This window comes from Pogona vitticeps, chromosome 1 (assembly GCF_051106095.1).
Source record: "Pogona vitticeps strain Pit_001003342236 chromosome 1, PviZW2.1, whole genome shotgun sequence".
Lineage (NCBI taxonomy): Eukaryota > Metazoa > Chordata > Lepidosauria > Squamata > Agamidae > Pogona > Pogona vitticeps.
Window position 1 is genome coordinate 68,873,555 of NC_135783.1, and position 20,289 is coordinate 68,893,843.

Below are 20,289 nucleotides of genomic sequence, written 5' to 3' on the forward strand. Positions count from 1 at the left end.
GTGTGTGTGTGTGTATACACTCTACTCACTAGGTCTGGTGGGAGATGTAGGCTGGTGACACTGGGAAAGCCACAGTTTCTCATCCCTCTCCTGGACAATCATGACCTCCAGGAGTACATTTCTGCAAGATGTGTGTGTGAGAGAGAGATCTAGCATCTTTCAGAAATGTACTCCTGGAGGTCATGATTGTCCAAGAGAGGGATGAGAACCTGTGGCTTTCCCAGTGTCATCAGCCTACATCTCCCACCAGACCTAGTGAGTAGAGCCAGTGGTGAGGAATAACAGCTGTGGTTGAGCAATTCCTTGAGGGATGCATATTGCCTCCCCCTAAAGTAGGGGACTCTGCAATACCTACAGATATCATTAGACTACAGCCCCTATCATCCCTGGCCATTAGGCATGTTTGGGATGGCATGAGCCAATGGGAGATGAAGAATATGCAGAGAGTAGCAGCTTCCATAAATTTGTTCTGCATTAGGAAAGGAAGATATTAGGGAATCTGGGGATAGTTCCTCCCTTAGGGACCTGTTGTAAGCTACACCTCTTCCATTTTTTTTCATATCCAAAAGTGACCAGAGGTTTTGAAGGGAGAGCACCCTTCCCAGTGAAAGCTAGACCCTGGGTGGGAATTTCCAGGAACTGAAATACTGTTTTTCAATTTATTTATTTTTCCCATCATCAGGCCATTTGTGGGAAACAGAGGGTAGGAAATGGGTAGGAACACGTGTAGCCTTCAGGTCTGCCTGTAAATGACTTTAGAAGACCCATACACAACTTTATAAGCAATAGCTAATCAATATGGGGACCAGACGGAGGGTCCCAGTTAAAACCTTTGGAGGCCAAATATGTCCTTGCCTGGTTCATATGTCTTTGAAATATTGCTACCCTCTAATCCAACATCTCAACAATTTGCTAATGTCAGATGGTGTTTGTTTTTGACAGATTGAGAAGAATCACTTGTTTCACATGGCTACTGTCAAGATGGCAGAGGCAAATGCATCATCTTCCTCCATTGCTACTACAGCACTGGGAAAAGCAAGCCTTTCAAAAGAGATGATTATGCTCTTATGTATCCCTATAGCGGTTATGGGATTAATTGGGAATGGAATTGTCATCGGTCTTTTCTGCTACCGACACAGGAATTCTAGGTTTTTTCTGTATTTTCAGAATATTGCTTTTGCTAATATTATTGTACTTATTGATGTATTTGTGGTTTTCCAGAGGACTTATTTTCATACAGTTATGAAGCCTTTTTTTGTACATCTAGTAGAGATGCTACAGACATTAGGGTACAACACGAGGTTCTATATCTTAACAGCAGTCTGTGTTGAGAGGTGTCTCATCATCTTCTCGCGAGCTTGGAATAAACGTTACCGGCCACAGCACATGGCAATCATGGTGTGCGGCACTTTGTGGAGCTTGTCTTGCCTTACCTCCGTGGTGGATAATTTGGCCTGCTCCACAGATTTCATCACCACTTATGAGCAATTTGCAATTGACTGTAAAACTGCAAGTCTAATAAGCATCATCGTTGATTTAGCAATTTTTCTCCCCGTCACTATTCTCTCCACTTTCGCCATTTTGATCAGGACTCAGACACAGCAAGTGCCATCAGCAAGCCTTGATGTCACCATTGAGGCCATTGTTATTCTTTATCTTCTAACTGACACACCAGTTAGAATTACTCATAATATTATATATTGGTTTCAAGAAATAGATGTGTTTCTTTTGATTACAATTACTCAGTTATTAGATTCCATCAACTGTGCTGTTAATCCATTGATCCTTGTAATTGTTGGATATTGGAAGAAAACTCCAGAAGAGCCTTTCTCTCTGTTACTTGAAAAAGCTTTGGAAGCTGAAGAAAACATGGCACCGAGAACAGAAGCAGATGAAGAGCCAGCCTGAGAATTTTGGTGGGCTTCAAAAACCAAATCCTTTTACTGCAACGAATACATCTATAAACTGATGAATGCCTTCTAGAGAAATGGTTTGGCACAAGTTGTGGTTCATAAGAAATAATAAATCTTATTTATTTGTCCTATCTTCTATTGTACAGTAAAAAAAAACATAATGCAGGCATGCTGGTGGTCCAATCTAAGCTTTTTTTCCATCTAAGACACCTTGTATTTTCCATAAGCTGGTGTGCTTTAAGTTCTTGTGTGTTTATTCTCAGTACAGGAAGAGTGACTACTTATACACTGCTGAGACAGAGAAAAGGCATAGTCAATAAAAGAGGATTAAAGAGGGCATAGGTTTGTACAAAATGTTCACATGCTAATAGATATGTATAGATGAAAAATTGGACTCCCATTTACGTAACAAGCAGTCATCTGCAAACTCACACATATGGGGTATTCCTGTGCCAGTGCAGGCAATTCAGAATTTTCTACAGATTCTCATGTAGACTCATGGACGTTTTGAAATGAAACGGATAGCTGTCAAGTACACTCAGAAAAAAGGATGTGTGAGTTGCTGGTTTTAGTGTCAAGTTCCACACCAAAGCTGGAGTATGTATAAATCTGTTTTAAATATCTGAAGTAGAACCATTTCTCTAGGATTCTTGGATGCCTCTAAGATCCTAAGGGCCTCCTTTGGAAAGTCAGATATATGGAAATATCTTCCAGGCATAAAGAAATGAAGACTTTGGTGACAGACCTCCACACTGTTGATAGTTAGTAGGCTTATTATTGACAATATTTATTTGTGTTAAGACACTAGGATAAGACACAACCCAAACTGAGCCACAGAGAAGTTACTAATATGCAATTTTCACTACATATCTTTATCTTTTCCAATGTCCTTCTGATTAGCGATATAAATGGGAAAGGCACAAAAAAGCAGGCTGCTCCAGTTTAAGCGTGAAAACATTTCCCAGTTATGTTTTCTAGTGGTGTTTTTTGGAGTAATAATGTGATTTTGTGTTTGCTTGTGCCATCAAAGGTCTATGAATATGATTCACTATGTCTAAAAGAGCAGGTGTAAGTTCACAGAAGACAGTGAGTCAGTTGTGACCCAGTGACATGGAATGATTTAGGATGCCAGCTTTGACAGGGTCCTTGTTCTGGTCTTCTGAGAGATGAAACGTGACCAATCAAACATTCTAGCATTGGCACTAAGTGTTACGTTGTGGGTCTAGACACTACAACTGCTTCAGCATACTTTTTTTGTTCGAAAGACGACATGACATACACAAGACACACATTCAATAAATACCCATAACTCTGCCCCCTAATCAAACCCACATCACCTCATTACAAGGTTCACCTGTCTCCTACAGCTGTCAGAAACCTTTAAAGTGCCCAATACACTACACCCCTCCCCCCTAAGACAAGATTGTACCTGCTTACAATGATAGTCTTGCAAATAGCGGGGAGGTGCCTGTACTCGCTGAAAACATCTTAAACCATTATCTTCAGCCTGCCCATTGGGACCCAATGGATCGGGCTGTTCCAACGTTGATGCCTTCACAAGTTCCCCAGCATAACTACCCTCTGGTCTTAACATTGTTAGTGGATCTATAATGGGCTGTGACATGATCTCTACTGTCCGAGGATGCCCCGGCTTCCGTTGTCTCTGTCTCTAGGTCATCCTCAGCTGCTGACATCCTCCTTAGCCATCTCTACCGCAGTTGGTCCAGATGATGTTGCGATTCCTGGTCCTCAGGCATTGTCACTCAATATGACACCGGCCCCATTGGCATAGCTATTGTTGCTGGTACCCAGTCAGGACCCCTACCATAATTACAGGCATAAACAGATCCCCAGGGTGAAAAACCTGCACTTTTCCCCCTACTTGTTGTGATTTTCTGCTGACAAGTCTGGGTGTGACCTATCAAGGATCATAGCTTTCCATTCATTAAAAGCTCCACTGGACTACACCTGGTTGTAGAATGGGGTGTAATATGTTGTTGCAACAACAATGCTGCCAACCGGTCTTGCCAATTCCCTCTAGCCAGCCGGCGGAGAGTGTCTTTCACTGTCCTTACCATTCTCTCTGCCTGTCCATTAATAGATGGGCGAAAGGGAGCTGATGTCATATGCTGAATAGCATTATCTCCCATAGACCGCTGAAATTCTGCTGACATGAATTGAGCCCCATTATCTGAAACAATAGCGTCCAACAAACCATGTATCACATGAAGCCTCTGAAGTGTACAAACAACACTGGTTGTGGACATACTGGACTCAGGGACTACAACCATTTAGAACAATAATAAAATCTGTATCCCTGAAAGGAACCAGCAAAATCTATGTGGAGTCGGGACCAAGGGCCTTGTGCCGCCTCCCATGGGTAGATGGGAGCCTGCGCTGGTGATGGTCTCGACTCCTGACACATCTGACAAGAATGAAGCCATTCTTCAATGGTCTTATCCATCTTAGGCCACCAAACATAACTATGGGCTAGTGCCTTCATACACACTATACCTGGGTGACCAACATGTAGTGCCTCAATCACTCGTTGTTGGAATAACTCGACTCCCCCATAGCAAACAGCCTTTGTGCACTGAGAGTTTGTTCTGTCTACAACTAAATGGCTGAAACTCTTCCGTCATTTGCCTTCTGGCCATCCCTTCCACACCCAATTAAGGACATGGGCTAGTGTGCAGTCCTAGGCTGTGTGAGCTGCTATGTCGGTAACCCGCACTGGGGGCCAAGACACCTCTTCCAATAATAACACATGGTGAGCTGGTGTCAGATCAAGAGCTGGATCTGGCAGCGAGAGACAACTGAGGGCATCAGAATGACCTAACACCTTACCCGGGCGGTGCCTCAGATCATAAGAATAAGCTGAAAAAAACAGTCCGCCACAGCATTCATGGGGGCAAAATCTGTGGATTCTGTTTCTCTAGAGTAAAAATTCCTAAAAGACATTTATGATCTGTAATAACAAAATGCTGCCCGTACAAGTAATCATTTCTTAACCCTAGCCACAATAGCCAAAGCTTCCTTGTCAATTTGAGCATAATTATGCTCTGCTGGTGACAAGGTCCATGAAAAATAAGCAATAGGTGCCTCCTGACCATTTGGCATTTTGTGACTAAGGACTGCTCCAATTTCATATGGGGAGGCATCTGCAGCCGAAAGAAGTGGCTTCTTCTCATCAAAGTGTGTCAAAACATTTTCTGAGGGCAACAACTCCTTAACTGCCCTAAAAGCCCCAGCTTCCTCCCTGCCCCAATTCCAAACGGTGGACGATTCTAAAAGGAAATATAACGGCTCTGCCACTGATGCCTTATAAGGTAAAAAAGCATGATAAAAATTCAACAGCCCCCAAAAGGACTGAATTTCCTTTCTTGTTGTAGACTTTAGTGCACTGCATATAGCCCGGACCTTGATAATTGTAAGGATGAGTGCTGATTGGCTTGCCAACACTGACGACTGAAGACATGCAGAAGCATGTACTTTGATTAGTCTAGTAGTGGTAGTAAAAATAATTTCCCTCCCTCCGTCTCTCTTTCTCCCTCTTTCCTCTCCTCTCTCTCATGCACAAGAAGAAGATCTGGAGTGTCTGTTCCCTCCCATGTTCTACACCCCATGCTGAATGTCTAGATGGGTAAAAACAGGCAGAAGATGATGTTGGTTTCTTTCTTTTAATAACAAGCAATTATTGTTTAAATAGAAACTGCATTGAAAACCTTTGCCTCTCTTACAGCATATGAAGCAGAGGGAAAATAAGACATAATCATAGTATTGGTTAAATAGCTCTTTAAAATTGGCCTTGAGGATGCACATTGTATGTGAACTGTCTATTCTCCATCTACTGTATGGCATAGAATCAGACAACCATTAAAAAGACAGAAGCATTGTTTGACTGAGAGGATGATCAGTAAATAAACACTAAGGTGGATAAATCAGGAAGTACAAAAGCTAAACAAATAAATGAATAAATCAGTGAACCAAGAAATCATAAAGCACTCAGAAAACTAGAATACTTTGGATACATAATGAAAAATAAAAGTGCAGATTTTTATGGCTTATCAATCAAAATAAAACAAATAGGGGAAAACATGCAAGAGAAAACTTATTGGCTGAAAACTGTATATATACAAACTTTGAAGAGGAATTATGTTGTCCAATAGGGAAATAACAAGAAAAGCAAATCTTCAAGAATTTGTTTAAACCATGGTTCCCAACCTTAGGTCCCCAGATGTTCTTGGACTAAAACTTCCAGAAACCTTTGCCACTAGCTATGCTGGCCAGGATTTCTGGGAGTTGTAGTTTAAGAACATCTGGAGACCCAAGGTTAGAAAACACTATGGCAGACCAATGATGGTGGGGCAAGTAGCTGCTTTCTCAAAAATACAGGTAGTGTACATCATATGCTGCATGTGTGATGGCCAGGATTTCTGGGAGTTGTAGTCCAAGAACATCTGAGGACCTGAGACTGGGAATCACTGTGTTAAGAGGAGTAAATCCCATACTATGATGGATATTCAGATGTTCCCTGTAGGGGAAACCCAATGTACTTTCCATGGGAAGAGTGTTTCACAGAATAGGTGCCATCATAAAAAAACAAAGTTGCTTCTACTGTATGTTAATCTTACATCTGGTAGAGATGGCTAGATAGAAGTAGCTTTCAACTAGCTCTCATTTCAAAGAGATTGGAGATGGGGTTAACAAGGGTTAATTAATGTATTGTCATAACCAAACAGATGGGGCTTTGAAAACTTAAATTAAGTACCTTGTGCTTAAACAGATAAACAGATCCTCTAGATCCTCTCCCCCTCCCCCACTTATGGTTTTTATATCCTCTCTACTCTCATCCTATGCAAGCTAGAAGAAAATTTGCTACGGCTGATAACAACCAAAGATTAGCAAGAGAACTAAGGAAAACAAGAAGGATGACACACAGTCCTTATCTCTTTCTAGGTACAGTACAAGGCCTTGAACTGGAATGAGACTAAAATGGATTCAGGGTGATTCCATTGTTGCTAACAAGTGAATTCACACTATTCCTACCTACGGCTATGAGGTCATGAGATTCTAGTATTCCATTTGTTGTACAGGATACAAATCATAGTAGCAGAGTGTCCTGTATTTTCACAAGATTATATAACAGTGAAGAGCAAAGCATGATAAAAGAAGGTATAGAATTGGAACATGACAAGGTTAGTATTGACTTTTCTAGTTTGCAGCTGCTGATGCCTATTAGAATTTTTTTAGCCAATAACCTACATTCCTTTTACTCACGGATCATTTTGTATCTGTTTAAAAATGTTTGTAGTAACATCCAGAGATAATTTTGGGAATGCCTGATTTCTCCTTTAAGAAACACAGTCAGAGAAGAGGTTGCTAAACAAATTACTACAGCAATAATATACCTCCAATGTCTTGATAGATGGGAGGTATGACCAGAACAGTAGATAAAAAAAGCAGGGAAAACAAAAGAAAGCCTAATCTTCATCAGCTACTTCCTGTTATATGAACTCCTGTTGAAAAATAAGATTAATTTCTTCTCAGTTTCAAATGTCATTCATACTAAGTTTACCAAAGGAAGCTCAGTGTCTTAATGGGCAGCAGCTCCAGATTGACCGATGGGATACCCACAAACTTTGATCCGCTAGCTGGATTTCAGTAAGCCTGTGATCACAGTTAGCTGGGTTCATATAATGGCTGTGAATGTTGACCAGATGATTCAATAGAATGGTGTTCCTCTGAATGATGTGTAGAAATCTGCTTGCTGTGCTTTAAAATATTTTTTTCCTTTGGTGTCTGTTGCTGCCCAACAGAAGTGGGACTCATAGGCATACCAATTCAATTACATTGGCCAAAAGCCAGTAGAAAGTTGCAACTAGAGTAAGCCCAATGAATCAGTGGGAATTTACTGAGTTAACTCTTTTGTCAGTTCTATTGATTCAGTAAGCCTACTCTAGTTGTAACTTACTACTGGATTTCAGCTATTAAGATATCACAAAATACAGTGGTGCAGGACTAAAAAGCCCATAGGAACGCATTAAAACACGTTTAATGTGTTCCTATGGGGGAAAAACTCACCGCTATGTGGAAATCCTCCATACGGCTGCCATTTTCGCCGCCCAGTATGCGAGGAAACTGCACAAAAACGCTGCGGGCGGCCATTTTGTTTACCCGGCGGCCATTTTGGAACTGCTGATCAGCTGTTTTTAAAACATCGCAATGCGAAGATCGGTAAGCGAAACACTTACCGATCATCGCAATGTGATTTTTGGCCATTTAAAACATCGCAATATCGCAAAATCCACATTGCTATGTGGATTCGTCGTTAAACGGGGCGCTCATTAAGCGAGGCACCACTGTAATACTACTTGATAGAAGTATCAGACAAGTAGTGTGCAGCAGAAGGGAGAAGGAAAGGGTGAGGGAGAAAGATCGGCTGGCACTAAGGTGCAGAATGATACTATTCTGTAATGCAGGAAAATCCATTCACCATGAGTCTGGACTAATTTACCATAACTCATGGATGACTGATATTCACTTTGTATCAATGGATTTTGCAGAAAAAAGGGACTTGTGTTTGCAGAGAAATAATGAAAAGTCACACTGTGCTTTGACATGTATCCAGCCATCATAATGTCCACTAATTGAAGGTTGAAATCTATCCTCACAATATGATAGTGAACAGCTAGCTGTGGAGTTAGATATACAAAGCAGGTCTTTTTCATTCCAAACTTTTGGAAGGTGAGTGATAAAACACCAGCGTCCTTTCTTACGATATTTCTAAATGTGTCCGATCTCTTTTACAACATTTCAAGACAAGACCTTAGTGACAGCAACATGTTTTATTTTGGCAGGTTGAGAAAAATGATGGACCGTCATGTTGACAGAGACAAACACCTGGTCTTCCCCCAATATAGCAGCAACCAACAAAACAAAGAACCTTGCTTTTTTTTCTGCCAAGAAAGTAGCCACATATTTTAGAAGGAAGAATGCTGGCCACAACCCTTCCAATCAGCGTCCTAGGGACAATAGGGAATTTGATTCTTTTATGGCTTTTCTGCTGTAGGATTCAGAAGACACGGTTAACTCTGTATTTTTTGAATTTGACAATCGCTAATCTTATTATTATTTTCTGCAACGTTGTTGTGGTTATTACATATTTCACACGACTGTATCCCAGCTTGATATTTCAACGTGTGATGCAAATTCTGCATATATGTGGATTTGACACCAACTTTTATTTTATTACTGTTATTGCAGTGGAAAGGTACCTTACTGCTACTTCTCCAGCCTGGTATCAGCATCATCGGCCTAAAAATTTATCCGTTGCAATGTGCATTTTTTTGTGGGGACTGTCCTGCGTAGTGTCGTTAGTGAACTATTATGGCTGCAATCCAAGATTCGACATAAACCTTAACACACTTCTTGTCAATTGCAAAGCTGCCAATATAATTGAAATCATCATTGAGTTGATTTTTTTCCTTCCCATCATGGTCTGTTTCACTTTGGCCATTTGGATCCGGATGCATACAAGAAACCAGCAAACCCCACTAGCAAGAATTGATGTCACCATTGTGGCCCTCGTTCTTCTTTTTCTTATAGTTAATGCACCAGTTAGAATCGCCAATATTATAGCAGCCTGGGTTTTCAAGGTTGATCTGTTTCTTTTAGGAAAGATTTCTCTGTTAATGGATTCTTTCCACAGTGCAAGCAACCCTTTTGTATTCATTATTGTTGGATTTTGGAAAATGCCAAAATCCATCAAACTCACCTTTATGTTTCTTGAGACAGCTTTGAAAGATGAAGGGTGCATGGCAGAGAAAACAAAAGCAGACCAAGAGCAAGCCTGAAAAAGTCCTTTTGCATAAAAGAATACTGGCTTCCAATCTTAGGTCCAGAATAAATTATTGTTTTCTACAAACGTACGAGCACACTGTTCATTAATACGCTCATCTAGGCAAAATATTAGTGTCACCGCCATTTTGGCTGCCTTTTTAGGCAAAGGCAGCAGATGGATGGTCATCTAAAATATCAGAGATAGCCTGTCCCTAGAAGAAGAGATTCCTTAAGTACTGGTTGTGTGTGATTGTCACAACAAAGTTCTCCCCTTCTGTAATCTACAAATTAGCTTTGTTTTGTGGATGGTCTTTTTAGGACAGAAACACATAACCCTAATTTCAAAGTCACGTCTTTTTTAACACTGAATATAATTTAATGATAGCCAATGTTTACTTTGACCACAGGAAAGTTTGAGACAAGAGGATCCTAGCCAGAGCTGTGATGAGCAGAGATAAGCGAGCCATAAGACGGCCGTGTGTCCTACTTTACAGAGGGTTGCCTGCTACTTGAAGGCATCTTCCTGTTGAATGACTGTCCAGTGAAGGCCTGGCTTAGCTATAAGGAAGCACAAACTGATGAATGGGAGAGTAGGCACCTTGAACTTCCTATTCAACACTCACCATGCACACAGTTCCCCTGGTCATAGTTTTTGCCTCCATGGTGAGATTTCTGTTTATAGCAATTATTTCTGGATTTGCATGCATATGTACTGGCATCTACACAGCTCATCCAAATTTTAAATATTTTAAAACGTTTCTAAAATATTTTTATTTTGTGTTTCCTCTTTTTTAGCAAAACACGCTTAACCCTTTAAAGACAACAGCAGACCTAAGAAGCCCTGGTGCAGAAGTGTCAGTTATAAAATGTAGAGAAACTCATTAGTTTTCCAATCTGTCCTTCTAATGTACATACTGAAGCCTTATACTAGAGCCTACCTTCAATTTAATGTTTTTTTTAGGCCCCATATCTATCACTGTAAAGAGTAAGTGTGTGAATACCACCAACTTTTGGAATCTTCTCAATAGGTAGGAGAGGAAACAGAAAGCTGATGGGTGAACTTGGAGATCTAATGAAGGAAATGTGCAAGCCAACCTACGTGTCACCTCTTTCTATAGTGCATTAATTTCAAATGGCAGACAGTACTAGGGAGATGAGAAGGCAACAGTCCTATGCTCACCTCAAGTGTTCCACTTGTTGCCATTTCTTTTATAGGCAAGATGCTTGAGCAGATCATTGTTGTGACTGTCTATATAAAACCAATTACCTAGAGGTGGTTTAATCTGGTTTTCAGGTGGACATGGAGATTACATTGGTTGTGCTGGAGTTATGAACAGCACCAAGAAGTGCGAGCCTCTCAGTTGCCTTAGACTTTCTCAGTGGCTTTCATTACCATTGGTCATGACATTCCTCTGCCTATGTTTTTAGCCTTGGCATTGGTGGCATCCTTTGTGTGTGGGGGGCTTCTTTCTGAAGAGTTCAGAGGAAGTTGATAGGAAAGTAATCTTCCTTATGGAAGGTGATCACCTATGTCCTTCAGGGTTCCATTATAGCCCCCCATGCTTTTCAACATGTAAATGTACACAAAAATCTACTGAGGGATGTTCACTGGGATCAGTCGGATGTACTGAGTACCAGAGTAAGAATAACTTGAGTAAGACTATTCTGCAGTACCCAAACTAGTTTCAGAGCAAGAGATCAGTTAATTTCTGTGTTTCTCTCACCCCTGCCACCGCCGCCACCCCCACCATCACTAAATCAAGGTGCTTTGTTTGCAACCTTGAATTCATTTTTATGAACAGTAATAGAATGATGAGGATAAGTAAGATCAATGAATTGAGACAGATAGGATATGTGGACTCCTGGGCAGAATGTCTGACTAGGACTCACGCCTAGGTTCAAATTCCTACTCAGCAATGGAAGCTTATTGGTAAATAGCACTGCTAAAACACTCCTTCAATATTTCACATACCTTGGAAACCCTATAAAGGTTGCCATATGTAGAAATTGACTTGAAATATAGTACAGGGATCAAATGGCTAAATGACAGAAGAAAAGATTGCTCTGGATGAAGTCACATTTATTCAAAAATGATCTGTTCCATATCTGGAAGCTTTTGCTGGACCCAGCATCAGTCCTGGAATCTCTGATGATGATTACAAATTGGAGTGACTTTTATAAGCCTTGGCTTACCCAGCTGGCTGCCAGAAGACAGAAACACTAACCACTGTAAACCAGCCTTTGCAGCACAAACCTACACACTTTCCCCAATCTGTTCAACTGGAGTCATACCTTAATAAGTGTTTCAGATTACAACCTGAATGCATTCAGGATATGAGCCATTCTGTATGTTGATGTCCCTTGAAGATGATTCACAAAATTTCAGCTATTGACTGCAGAATGATGATGCTGGTTGTACTCAATGGATCTTATTTCTCAGTAGATGTATATGGTTACATTATAAACTGTTCTTCCTAAATTATTGCTTAAAATTACTGATTGGAGAAACCTTGTTTAAAACTATTGTCTAGTTTTAACATTTGGTGCTTTCTGTTGTTTTTTTAAACTGTGGCCAAAGTCCTCCTGCATAGTTACATTGGGAAAAGGAAGACATCATAATTTCCACCAGCAAACAGCTACTAATTAACAAGTGCCCATTGGGATTCCTGGTCATGCACCAAGTCACCCAACTAGTGCACAATGAGGAATTTAAGCAGGAACTTCTTAAATAGATCAGACACTTTAAAGACTAACTGCTGTATTTTAAGGTGAACTTTCATAGATCCAGTCCTCTTCATCAGACTTATTAAATGGAGACAATTAACTACTAGGAGTTACACCTTGTTTTCTCCCACTGGTGCAACAAAGCAAGAAGAATTTGGCCTTTAATAAAGCAGTATTTAAATCCTGTTAATGAAGTCCCATTCATTCCATCTTGCTCCTGCTACAGATTTTTCTATTCCACCCAATAGATGAGCAATAGCACCCTCCTCCCCAAACCCAAGACAAATGGCAGACTGAAATGAATCCAGAATGACAGTACTATGAGCATCATAATAGTGGCTAACAGTCAGTGTGAGGTCATGAGATTCTTACATTCTGTTACATAGGCCATTGTCAGTTAGTGATATGAGTAAAGAAGGTCACATATTGCTAGCATTATTTGGATATGACCAAGAAACATGATCAATTGAAGAGAACGCTGGAGTGTTACCATGGTAATATCTACTTTTCTATCTTGCAACTATTCAACCAGTTTAATAACCTTAACCAACAAAAAGCGGACATTTCCGTTAGTTGCATCATCATGTGTCGGTTTAACAGGGAGCATAGGAATCTGTCTCAGCTAATCTTTCTGGACACATGTGATCCACTGTTCTAAAAATGCATTAACAATTAAAGTGTTAAGCAGACTACTGTACAAAGATTATTTCTCCAACATCTGCACTTTTATGAGAGCTGGGCATGACAACACTGCCATAGACAATAGGGAAACAGATCAAAAAGGGAAGAACATCTTTCTTCCACTGGCTACCTGACTCTGAAATCTCCCCTCCTTTACATATGTGTCAGGTTTGCTGAGCCTAGCAAGAAGAACTCAGTATCTCAGAAGACAGAGCCCCAGTGGGACTTGAAGATCAGTGAACTTCCAGTTCCACCAGCTAGCTATTGGTAGGCTCATCTTCCCAAGGAGCAAGTGATGCATGTTAGTTAATGGCTTTGCTCAGATAATTCAGGAGTTATTTTAGTATGTACTGGTTTCCACTGACACAAACAGGGCTTGCACTACTATGAGGAATGTTTGGGCAGCGGCGGCGGCAGCTGTATCTTTGTATTTCATGCATACAAAGATATAAAACAACAGAGTAATACACAACAAAGAGAACAAAAGACAACAAAAGCAAGACATTCATACCATATATACATCAGAGATTTCGCAATCGTCTAGGTCAGCGGTCCCCAACCTTTTTAGGACCGTGGACCAGCTGAGGCTCGTGAGGAAGGCGGGGCACCCCCCCACACTCTTGGGCACATGTGCAAAGTGATGGGGGAGTGCACTCATGCCCGCCAGCACCAAGTTAAGCACTCCTCCACCCCTTTGCGCATGCGCAGGAGCACCTGCACTTCTGGGACTAGCGATGGGAGTTCACTCCATTGCGTGGATTTGATCTTACGACTGCAGGTCTTCTGACCTTGCAGCACAGAGGCTTCTGCGGTAAGTTAGTTTCTGAATAAAAATGAGGACATTTTGGAATTCTCCTGCCTTAAACTGGATTTTCAGATTCTGAGACTGAGAAGAAGATTGTGAATGGCTTGTCCATCAGCTAGAATGTTTCTCCTCAGAGTAGATTTGATTAGCAGTATCTTTTTGCTCTTAAAGACAGACATCAACAAACAGAATTGTATTTGCTTCCTACTTCTGTTTTTATTTTTGTGCTTGCTTTTTCAAGCTGGGCTGCTAGTTGTTTCAGCATTTTTCTAGCTTTCCATACTGTACTTTAGTTAACTGTGCTTAACTGTGTAGGTCTGAATTGCGTGCCTGGGAACTTAATATGCTGACGCTCTTCTTTCTTGAATATGATGGCACTCCATTATTATTCAGGTCATAATGAAGTAATATTCAGTGGCGGGAGGGGAATAGCCAGCACAGGTTATAGGAAGAAGGGTTAGAAATTTGTTTTCAATAGCACTGAACCTTGCCAGCTTATTTTCCTATTATCAGGTGCGAATGTTAATGCCAAGTCAAAATACAAGAAAAAAACTTGTAACTTGATTGGGAGCAAGGATGCTGCAGACCTTGCTTGTATTTATTTAAAATTTTTAAGCATGTCTTTCTCCTTTTAAAAAAGGACACAAGGAGGCTCACATCAATATTAAAAGCTAAAAACAGTAAGTTATTCAAGCATAAATTAAAGGCATTATATTAAAAATGTCAGATAAAAGCATTACAGGGGGAAAAAATTTAGAAGCACAAAAATAGAAACCCTCCCATTTATTGTCTCGCAGTCAGTCAGTCACTAATGAAAAGCCTGTCTGAAGAGAAAGGTCTTTGCCCGCTTGCAGAAGGACAGCAAAGATGGGGCCAGGCTGTCTCCTGTGGGAAGGAGATCCAGAGTCTGGGAGTAGCAGCAGAGAAGACCTTCCTGTTTGTCTCCACCAAACACACCTGTGAGGGTGGTGGGACTGAGAGAAAGGCCTCCCCTGCTGATCTTCACAGCCAGGCACGTTCACAGAAGGAGATGCGGTCCTTGAGATAGCTTGGGCCCAAGCTGTTCAAGGCCTTAGAGGCTAAAACCAGCACTTTGAATTGTGCCTGGAAATGGATCCACAGCCAGTGGAGTTGCTATAACATAGGTTTTGTATTAGCAAAACATGGGAGGATGAGTTGGGTGGAAGTCATCCTTTCCTCTCATGAAGTCACTTACAGCCTTGTGGTGCAATGGTTAAACTGCTGTACTACAGCCAAACTCTGCTCACAACCCAGAGTTTAACCCCAGACAGCTATCTCAGCCCAGTTCACTCAGCCTTCCATCCTTCTGAGGTCGGTAAAATGAGTACACAGCTCACTGGGGAGGGCAATGTGTAGCCTGCGTAATTAACTTGTAAACCATCCAAAGAGTGCTTTAAGTCCTATAAAATGGTACATAAGCAGCACACTTTTTACGAAGGGCTTAACAACACCATTCAATCCAGGCAGGGATCATATTAGAGGTTTTTATCACACTTTTCCCTCTCAGCTCCAATTGCTGGTTCTTTCCCTGTCCCATATACCAGGGGAAATATTGATCTCTGAGCCTTTGCTATTTTACTTTTTGCACCTGACTTACATCTGCAACTTTTTTAAAAAATGTTTTTCTTATTTCATCTTCTTTTTCCCTTTTCATCTAGGGCTCAAATAGGCTTTTCTAAATAGCAGAAGGCCTCCCCCACTTATGTCTGACCCATCAAAGACTTTTTTTAGCAAATTCTCACTAGCCTAGCTGGACCCTTTTGAAATAGAATGTTACAATGATCATGTCATCAAAAGCAGAACTCTTTTAAGAGATTGGTTTTTTTACCCTAGAGTAAGGCTTCTCAGCTCCAGAATCTTCAAATTAGGCTGCTTTGATGTGGTGACTGGTCACTGGGAGATTCATTTGCAAGTTCATTGGACAAACCACAACTTTGAAGAATTATGTACTTGGAAGGAAACATTTTATCCCTCTCTAATGATGAAGCTTCTGTCTCATACAGTTTCATCTCTAGTGATTCTTGGCCTTCCAATTCTTAGGTTGGTGCACTCGTCAAGCTCTCATCAGCACATCTGACAATCACATACAGTATGGCGAGGCACAAATGAATGCAATTATGGCAGCCCTACAGCTAGAACCAAACAGGCATCTATCACCTCCGAAGATACGGATCTGCAAATGGGACAAGCTTGCAAGCAGCTGTCAGAAGTAGCCACATAAGTTTGCAGCTTGGCTTAGCAGTCAACACCTTTTCATCAAAAAGTTGCCCCTTTTGACTGCTCCATTGCTTTGAGGATGTTCATGTTTAATAATCCATGCATGCGATCCCTTTTGCCTACCAATTACTCTGCGAAAGTACACCACATTACTCCTAACATTGCCCCCAGACCTGCCTATTGTCTTCCAAAACACCACCTTGCCCTTTTGTTGTTGCTGTTTAGTCGTTTAGACATGTCCGACTCTCCATGACCCCATGGACCACAGCACGCCAGGCCCTCCTGTCTTCCACTGCCTCCCGGAGTTGGGTCAAATTCATGCTGGTAGCTTCGATGACACTGTCCAACCATCTCATCCTCTGTCGCCCCTTCTCCTCTTTCCTAACTTCAGCATCTTTTCCAGGGAGTCTTCTCTTCTCATGAGATGACCAAAGTATTGGAGCTTCAGCTTCATGCAGTCCAGGGGACTCTCAAGAGCCTCCTCCAGCACCACAATTCAAAAGCATCAATTCTTCAGCAGTCAGCTTTCTTTATGGTCCAGCTCTCACTACCATACATCACTACTGGAAAAACCATAGCTTTGACTATCCAGACTTTTGTTGGTAAGATGATGTCTCTGCTTTTTAAGATGCTGTCGAGGTTTGTCATCGCTTTCCTCCCAAGAAGCAGGCGTCTTTTAATTTTGTGGCTGTCGTCACTATCTGCAGTGATCATGGAGTCCAGGAAGGTAAACTCTGTCACTGCCTCCATCTCTTCCCCTTCTATTTGCCAGGAGGTGATGGGACCAGTGGACATGATCTTAGTTTTTTTTTTAATGTTGAGCTTCAGATTGTTTTTTGCACTCTCCTCTTTCACCCTGGTGAAAGCGCCGTGGTGGTGCTGTGGGCTAAACTGCAGAAGCCTTTGTGTGCTGCAGGGTCAGAAGTCGTAAGATCGAATCCACGCAACGGAGTGAGCTCCCGTTGCTTTGTCCCAGCTCCTCGCCAACCTAGCTGTTCGAAAGCATGCAAGTAGATAAATAGGTACCACCTCGGTGGGAAGGTAAACAGCGTTCCGTGTATAGCCCCGCTGGCCACGTGACAACGGAAACTGTCTACGGACAAACGCTGGCTCTACGGCTTGGAAACGGGGATGAGCACCGCCCCCTAGAGTCAGACACGACTGACTAAATGTCAAGGGGAACCTTTACCTTTCACCCTCATTAAGAGGTCCTTTAATTCCTATCAGTTTCTGCCATCAGAGTGGTATCATCTGCTTATCGGAGGTTGCTAATATTTCTTCCGGCAGTCTTAATTCCGGCTTGGGATTCCTCCAGCCTTTCACATGATGTATTCTGCATATAAATTAAATAAGCTGGGGGACAATATACAGCCTTGTCATACTCCTTTCCCAATTTTGAACCAATCGGTTGTTCCATATTGAGTTCTAACTGTTGCTTCCTGTCCCACGTATAGGTTTCTCAGGAGATAGATAAGGTGGTCAGGCACTCCCATTTCTTTAAGAACTTGCCATAGGTTGCTGTGGTCGACACAGTCAAAGGCTTTTGTGCAGTCAATGAAGCAGAAGTAGATTTTTTCTGGAACTTTCTGGCTTTCTCCATAATCCAGTGCATGTTAGCAATTTGGTCTCTAGTTCCTCTGCCCCTTCAAAATCCAGCTTGTACTTCTGGGAGTTCTCAGTCCACATACTGCTGAAGCCTACCTTGAAGGATTTTGAGCATAACCTTGCTAGCATGTGAAACGAGTGCAATTGTACGGTAGTTGGACTATTGGGATTGGGATGTAGACTGATCTTTTCCAGTCCTCTGGCCATTGTTGAGTTTTCCAAACTTGCTGGCATATTGAATGTAGCACCTTAACAGCATCATCTTTTAAGATTTTAAATAGTTCAACTGGAATGCCATCACCTCCACTGGCCTTGTTGTTAGCCAGGCTTTCTAAGGCCCACTTGACTTCACTCTCCAGGATGTCTGGCTCAAGGTCAGCAACCACACTATCTGAGTTTTCAGAGACATCCAAATTTTCTGGTATAATTCCTCTGTGTATTCTTGCCACCTCTTCTTGATGTCTCCTGCTTCTGTTAGGCCCCTACCATTTTTGTCCTTTATCTTTGCACAAAACTATCCTTTAATATCTCAGATTTTCCTGAACAGATCTCTGGTTTTTCCTTTTCTGTTATTTTCCTCTATTTCTTTACATTGTTCATTTAATAAGGCCCTCTTGTCTCTCCTTGCTATTCTTTGGAAGTCTGCATTCAATTTTCTGTAACTTTCCCTATCTCCCTTGCATTTTGCTTCCCTTCTCCTCTCTGCTATTTGTAAGGCCTCGTTGGACAGCCACTTTGCTTTTTTGCATTTCCTTTTCTTTGGGATGGTTTTTGATGCTGCCTCCTGTACAATGTTACGAGCCTCTATCCAAAGTTCTTCAGGCACTCTGTCCACCAAATCTAGTTCCTTAAATATGTTCTTCACTTCCACTCTGTATTTATAAGGGATTTGGTTTAGATTATACTTGAGTAGCCCAGTGCTTTTTCCTACTCTCTTCAGTTTAAGCTTGAATTTTGCTATGAGAAGCTGATGATCAGAGCCACAATCAGCTCCAGGTCTTGTTTTTGCTGACCGTATAGAGCTTCTCCATCTTTGGCTGCAGAGAATATAATCAATCTGATTTCGATATTGCCCATCTGGTGATTTTCATGTGTAGAGTTGCCTCTTGTGTTGTTGGAAAAGAGTGTTTGTGATGACCAGCTTGTTCTCTTGACAAAACTCTATTAGCCTTTGTCCTGCTTCGTTCTGAACTCCAAGGCCAAACTTCCCTGTTGTTCCTTTTATCTCTTGACTCCCTACTTTAGCATTCCAATCCCCTATTCTTCCAAGTTATTTTTTCTAGGGGAGCTTTCAAACTATATGTGGAATCAACTGCAGGGAGTATACCCCAAACAGACAACCTGAGTCACATTCCCCCAAAAGATGTACCTAGTCATTTGCCTTCACCTCTTCCTACTGTGAAAGACAAACAACTATCAACAAGAGGCTAAATAATCAGTGGTTGAGCACAAAAGCTATTGCACATGCATAGCACTCCAATGAGACAGATAGAGACTCTTGAGATCCACACATCATCCTTTCCAACTGACCTCTCATCTGGAGACAATGACAGTGATGTGGCATCTGTACAATGCAAAGGATTGTTGGAGATCTTGCTCAAAGGAGATAGTGGTTGGTCAAATCTGGCCAAGTAGAGAGATAGTTTGTCCAATGGAATAATGTATTCCCCCCTTTGCCTTCCAAAACTGTCACCATCTTAGGCTTCCATCACAACACAAAGCCTGGACAATCTAGTACTTCTACAGTCACTGCAGCTGCAGATAGAAGTAGGCCATTGTTATAACATCAAAACCAAGAAATAATGAAGTTGTTTTCCATGGAGTCCTTGTCATAGGAGGAAAAAAAAGCTAAGCAGAGCTAGATTCCTTGACAGAATTGCAAAGATATAAAAGGCTGTGTATAAAGAGAGGTAGGGGAATTAATAATCACATTCTGGTTACTAAGACTTGTCTTGTCCCTGGATCCTGCTGTGGCCACAGGTACATTTTCTTTCACTTCAGTAGCTACTTCTCCCTTGTGGACTTGGGCCTGCAGCCCATTAACTTTGAAGCCAACTATTTGCTTTACTCAAACTTCTGGGCTCACACCCACACATTAAGTGCCTTCTTCAAGAAACATCCCTAATTGGCTTGTAGTGTAAAAGTCCCACTTGTGCAGTCTTTACATGTTCCTTGAAGCCTTTATTTTAAGCCTTTGTTTTGAATTCCACAGAACAGTTTCAATAATGTTTCCTTACTCAAAGAGAACATTTCCCAATGGGAAGTACATTACTCAGCCACCTTTCTGAACTGTTAGCATTTTTCAATCAGCAAAAGCATCATTACATCTTCTTCCATCAGTCTTGGGACCTTTCCCCCCCTCTTCTGCCAAGGACTTCATCCTAGGGCATGAGCAGAGCATAAATCAGATGCACACACAGAGAGGAGGAAATTGCTAAGATGTTATTTCCTTAAATGTTGGGGAGGAAGTATTTCCATGCC

The 20,289-nt window shown here is 41.5% G+C and overlaps 2 protein-coding genes across 5 annotated transcripts in view; one reads left to right on the top strand and one right to left on the bottom strand.

The window, feature by feature from the left end:
- PNLDC1 (PARN like ribonuclease domain containing exonuclease 1) overlaps positions 1-20,289 on the bottom strand; it is a 59,976-nt gene that overhangs the window by 11,482 nt on the left and 28,205 nt on the right. For 3 of the 4 annotated variants that reach the window (XM_072994668.2, XM_072994660.2, XM_072994681.2), the window contains exon 19: positions 19,719-20,189. The exons of the other annotated variant lie outside the window; for it this stretch is intronic. In XM_072994668.2, coding sequence (XP_072850769.2) covers positions 20,111-20,189 — 79 coding nt within the window. In that variant the 3' untranslated portion in view covers positions 19,719-20,110. Of the gene's footprint in view, positions 1-19,718; positions 20,190-20,289 lie in introns of those variants that run through there. 4 annotated transcript variants of the gene reach the window in all.
- Positions 7,076-9,769, top strand: LOC110087877 (proto-oncogene Mas). Its single transcript, XM_073001838.2, has 2 exons — positions 7,076-7,111; positions 8,888-9,769. Exons 1-2 carry the CDS (start codon positions 7,076-7,078, stop codon positions 9,767-9,769), a joined length of 918 nt encoding a protein of 305 aa, XP_072857939.1.

What these genes read in the sequence shown, in the direction of transcription:
- LOC110087877 (XM_073001838.2), top strand. Translation starts at nt 7,076, where the DNA reads ATGATAAAAGAAGGTATAGAATTGGAACATGACAAG. An exon ending in TAGAATTGGAACATGACAAG is followed by an intron (nt 7,112 to 8,887) that starts GTTAGTATTGAC and finishes CCAAGAAAGTAG; the next exon opens with CCACATATTTTAGAAGGAAG.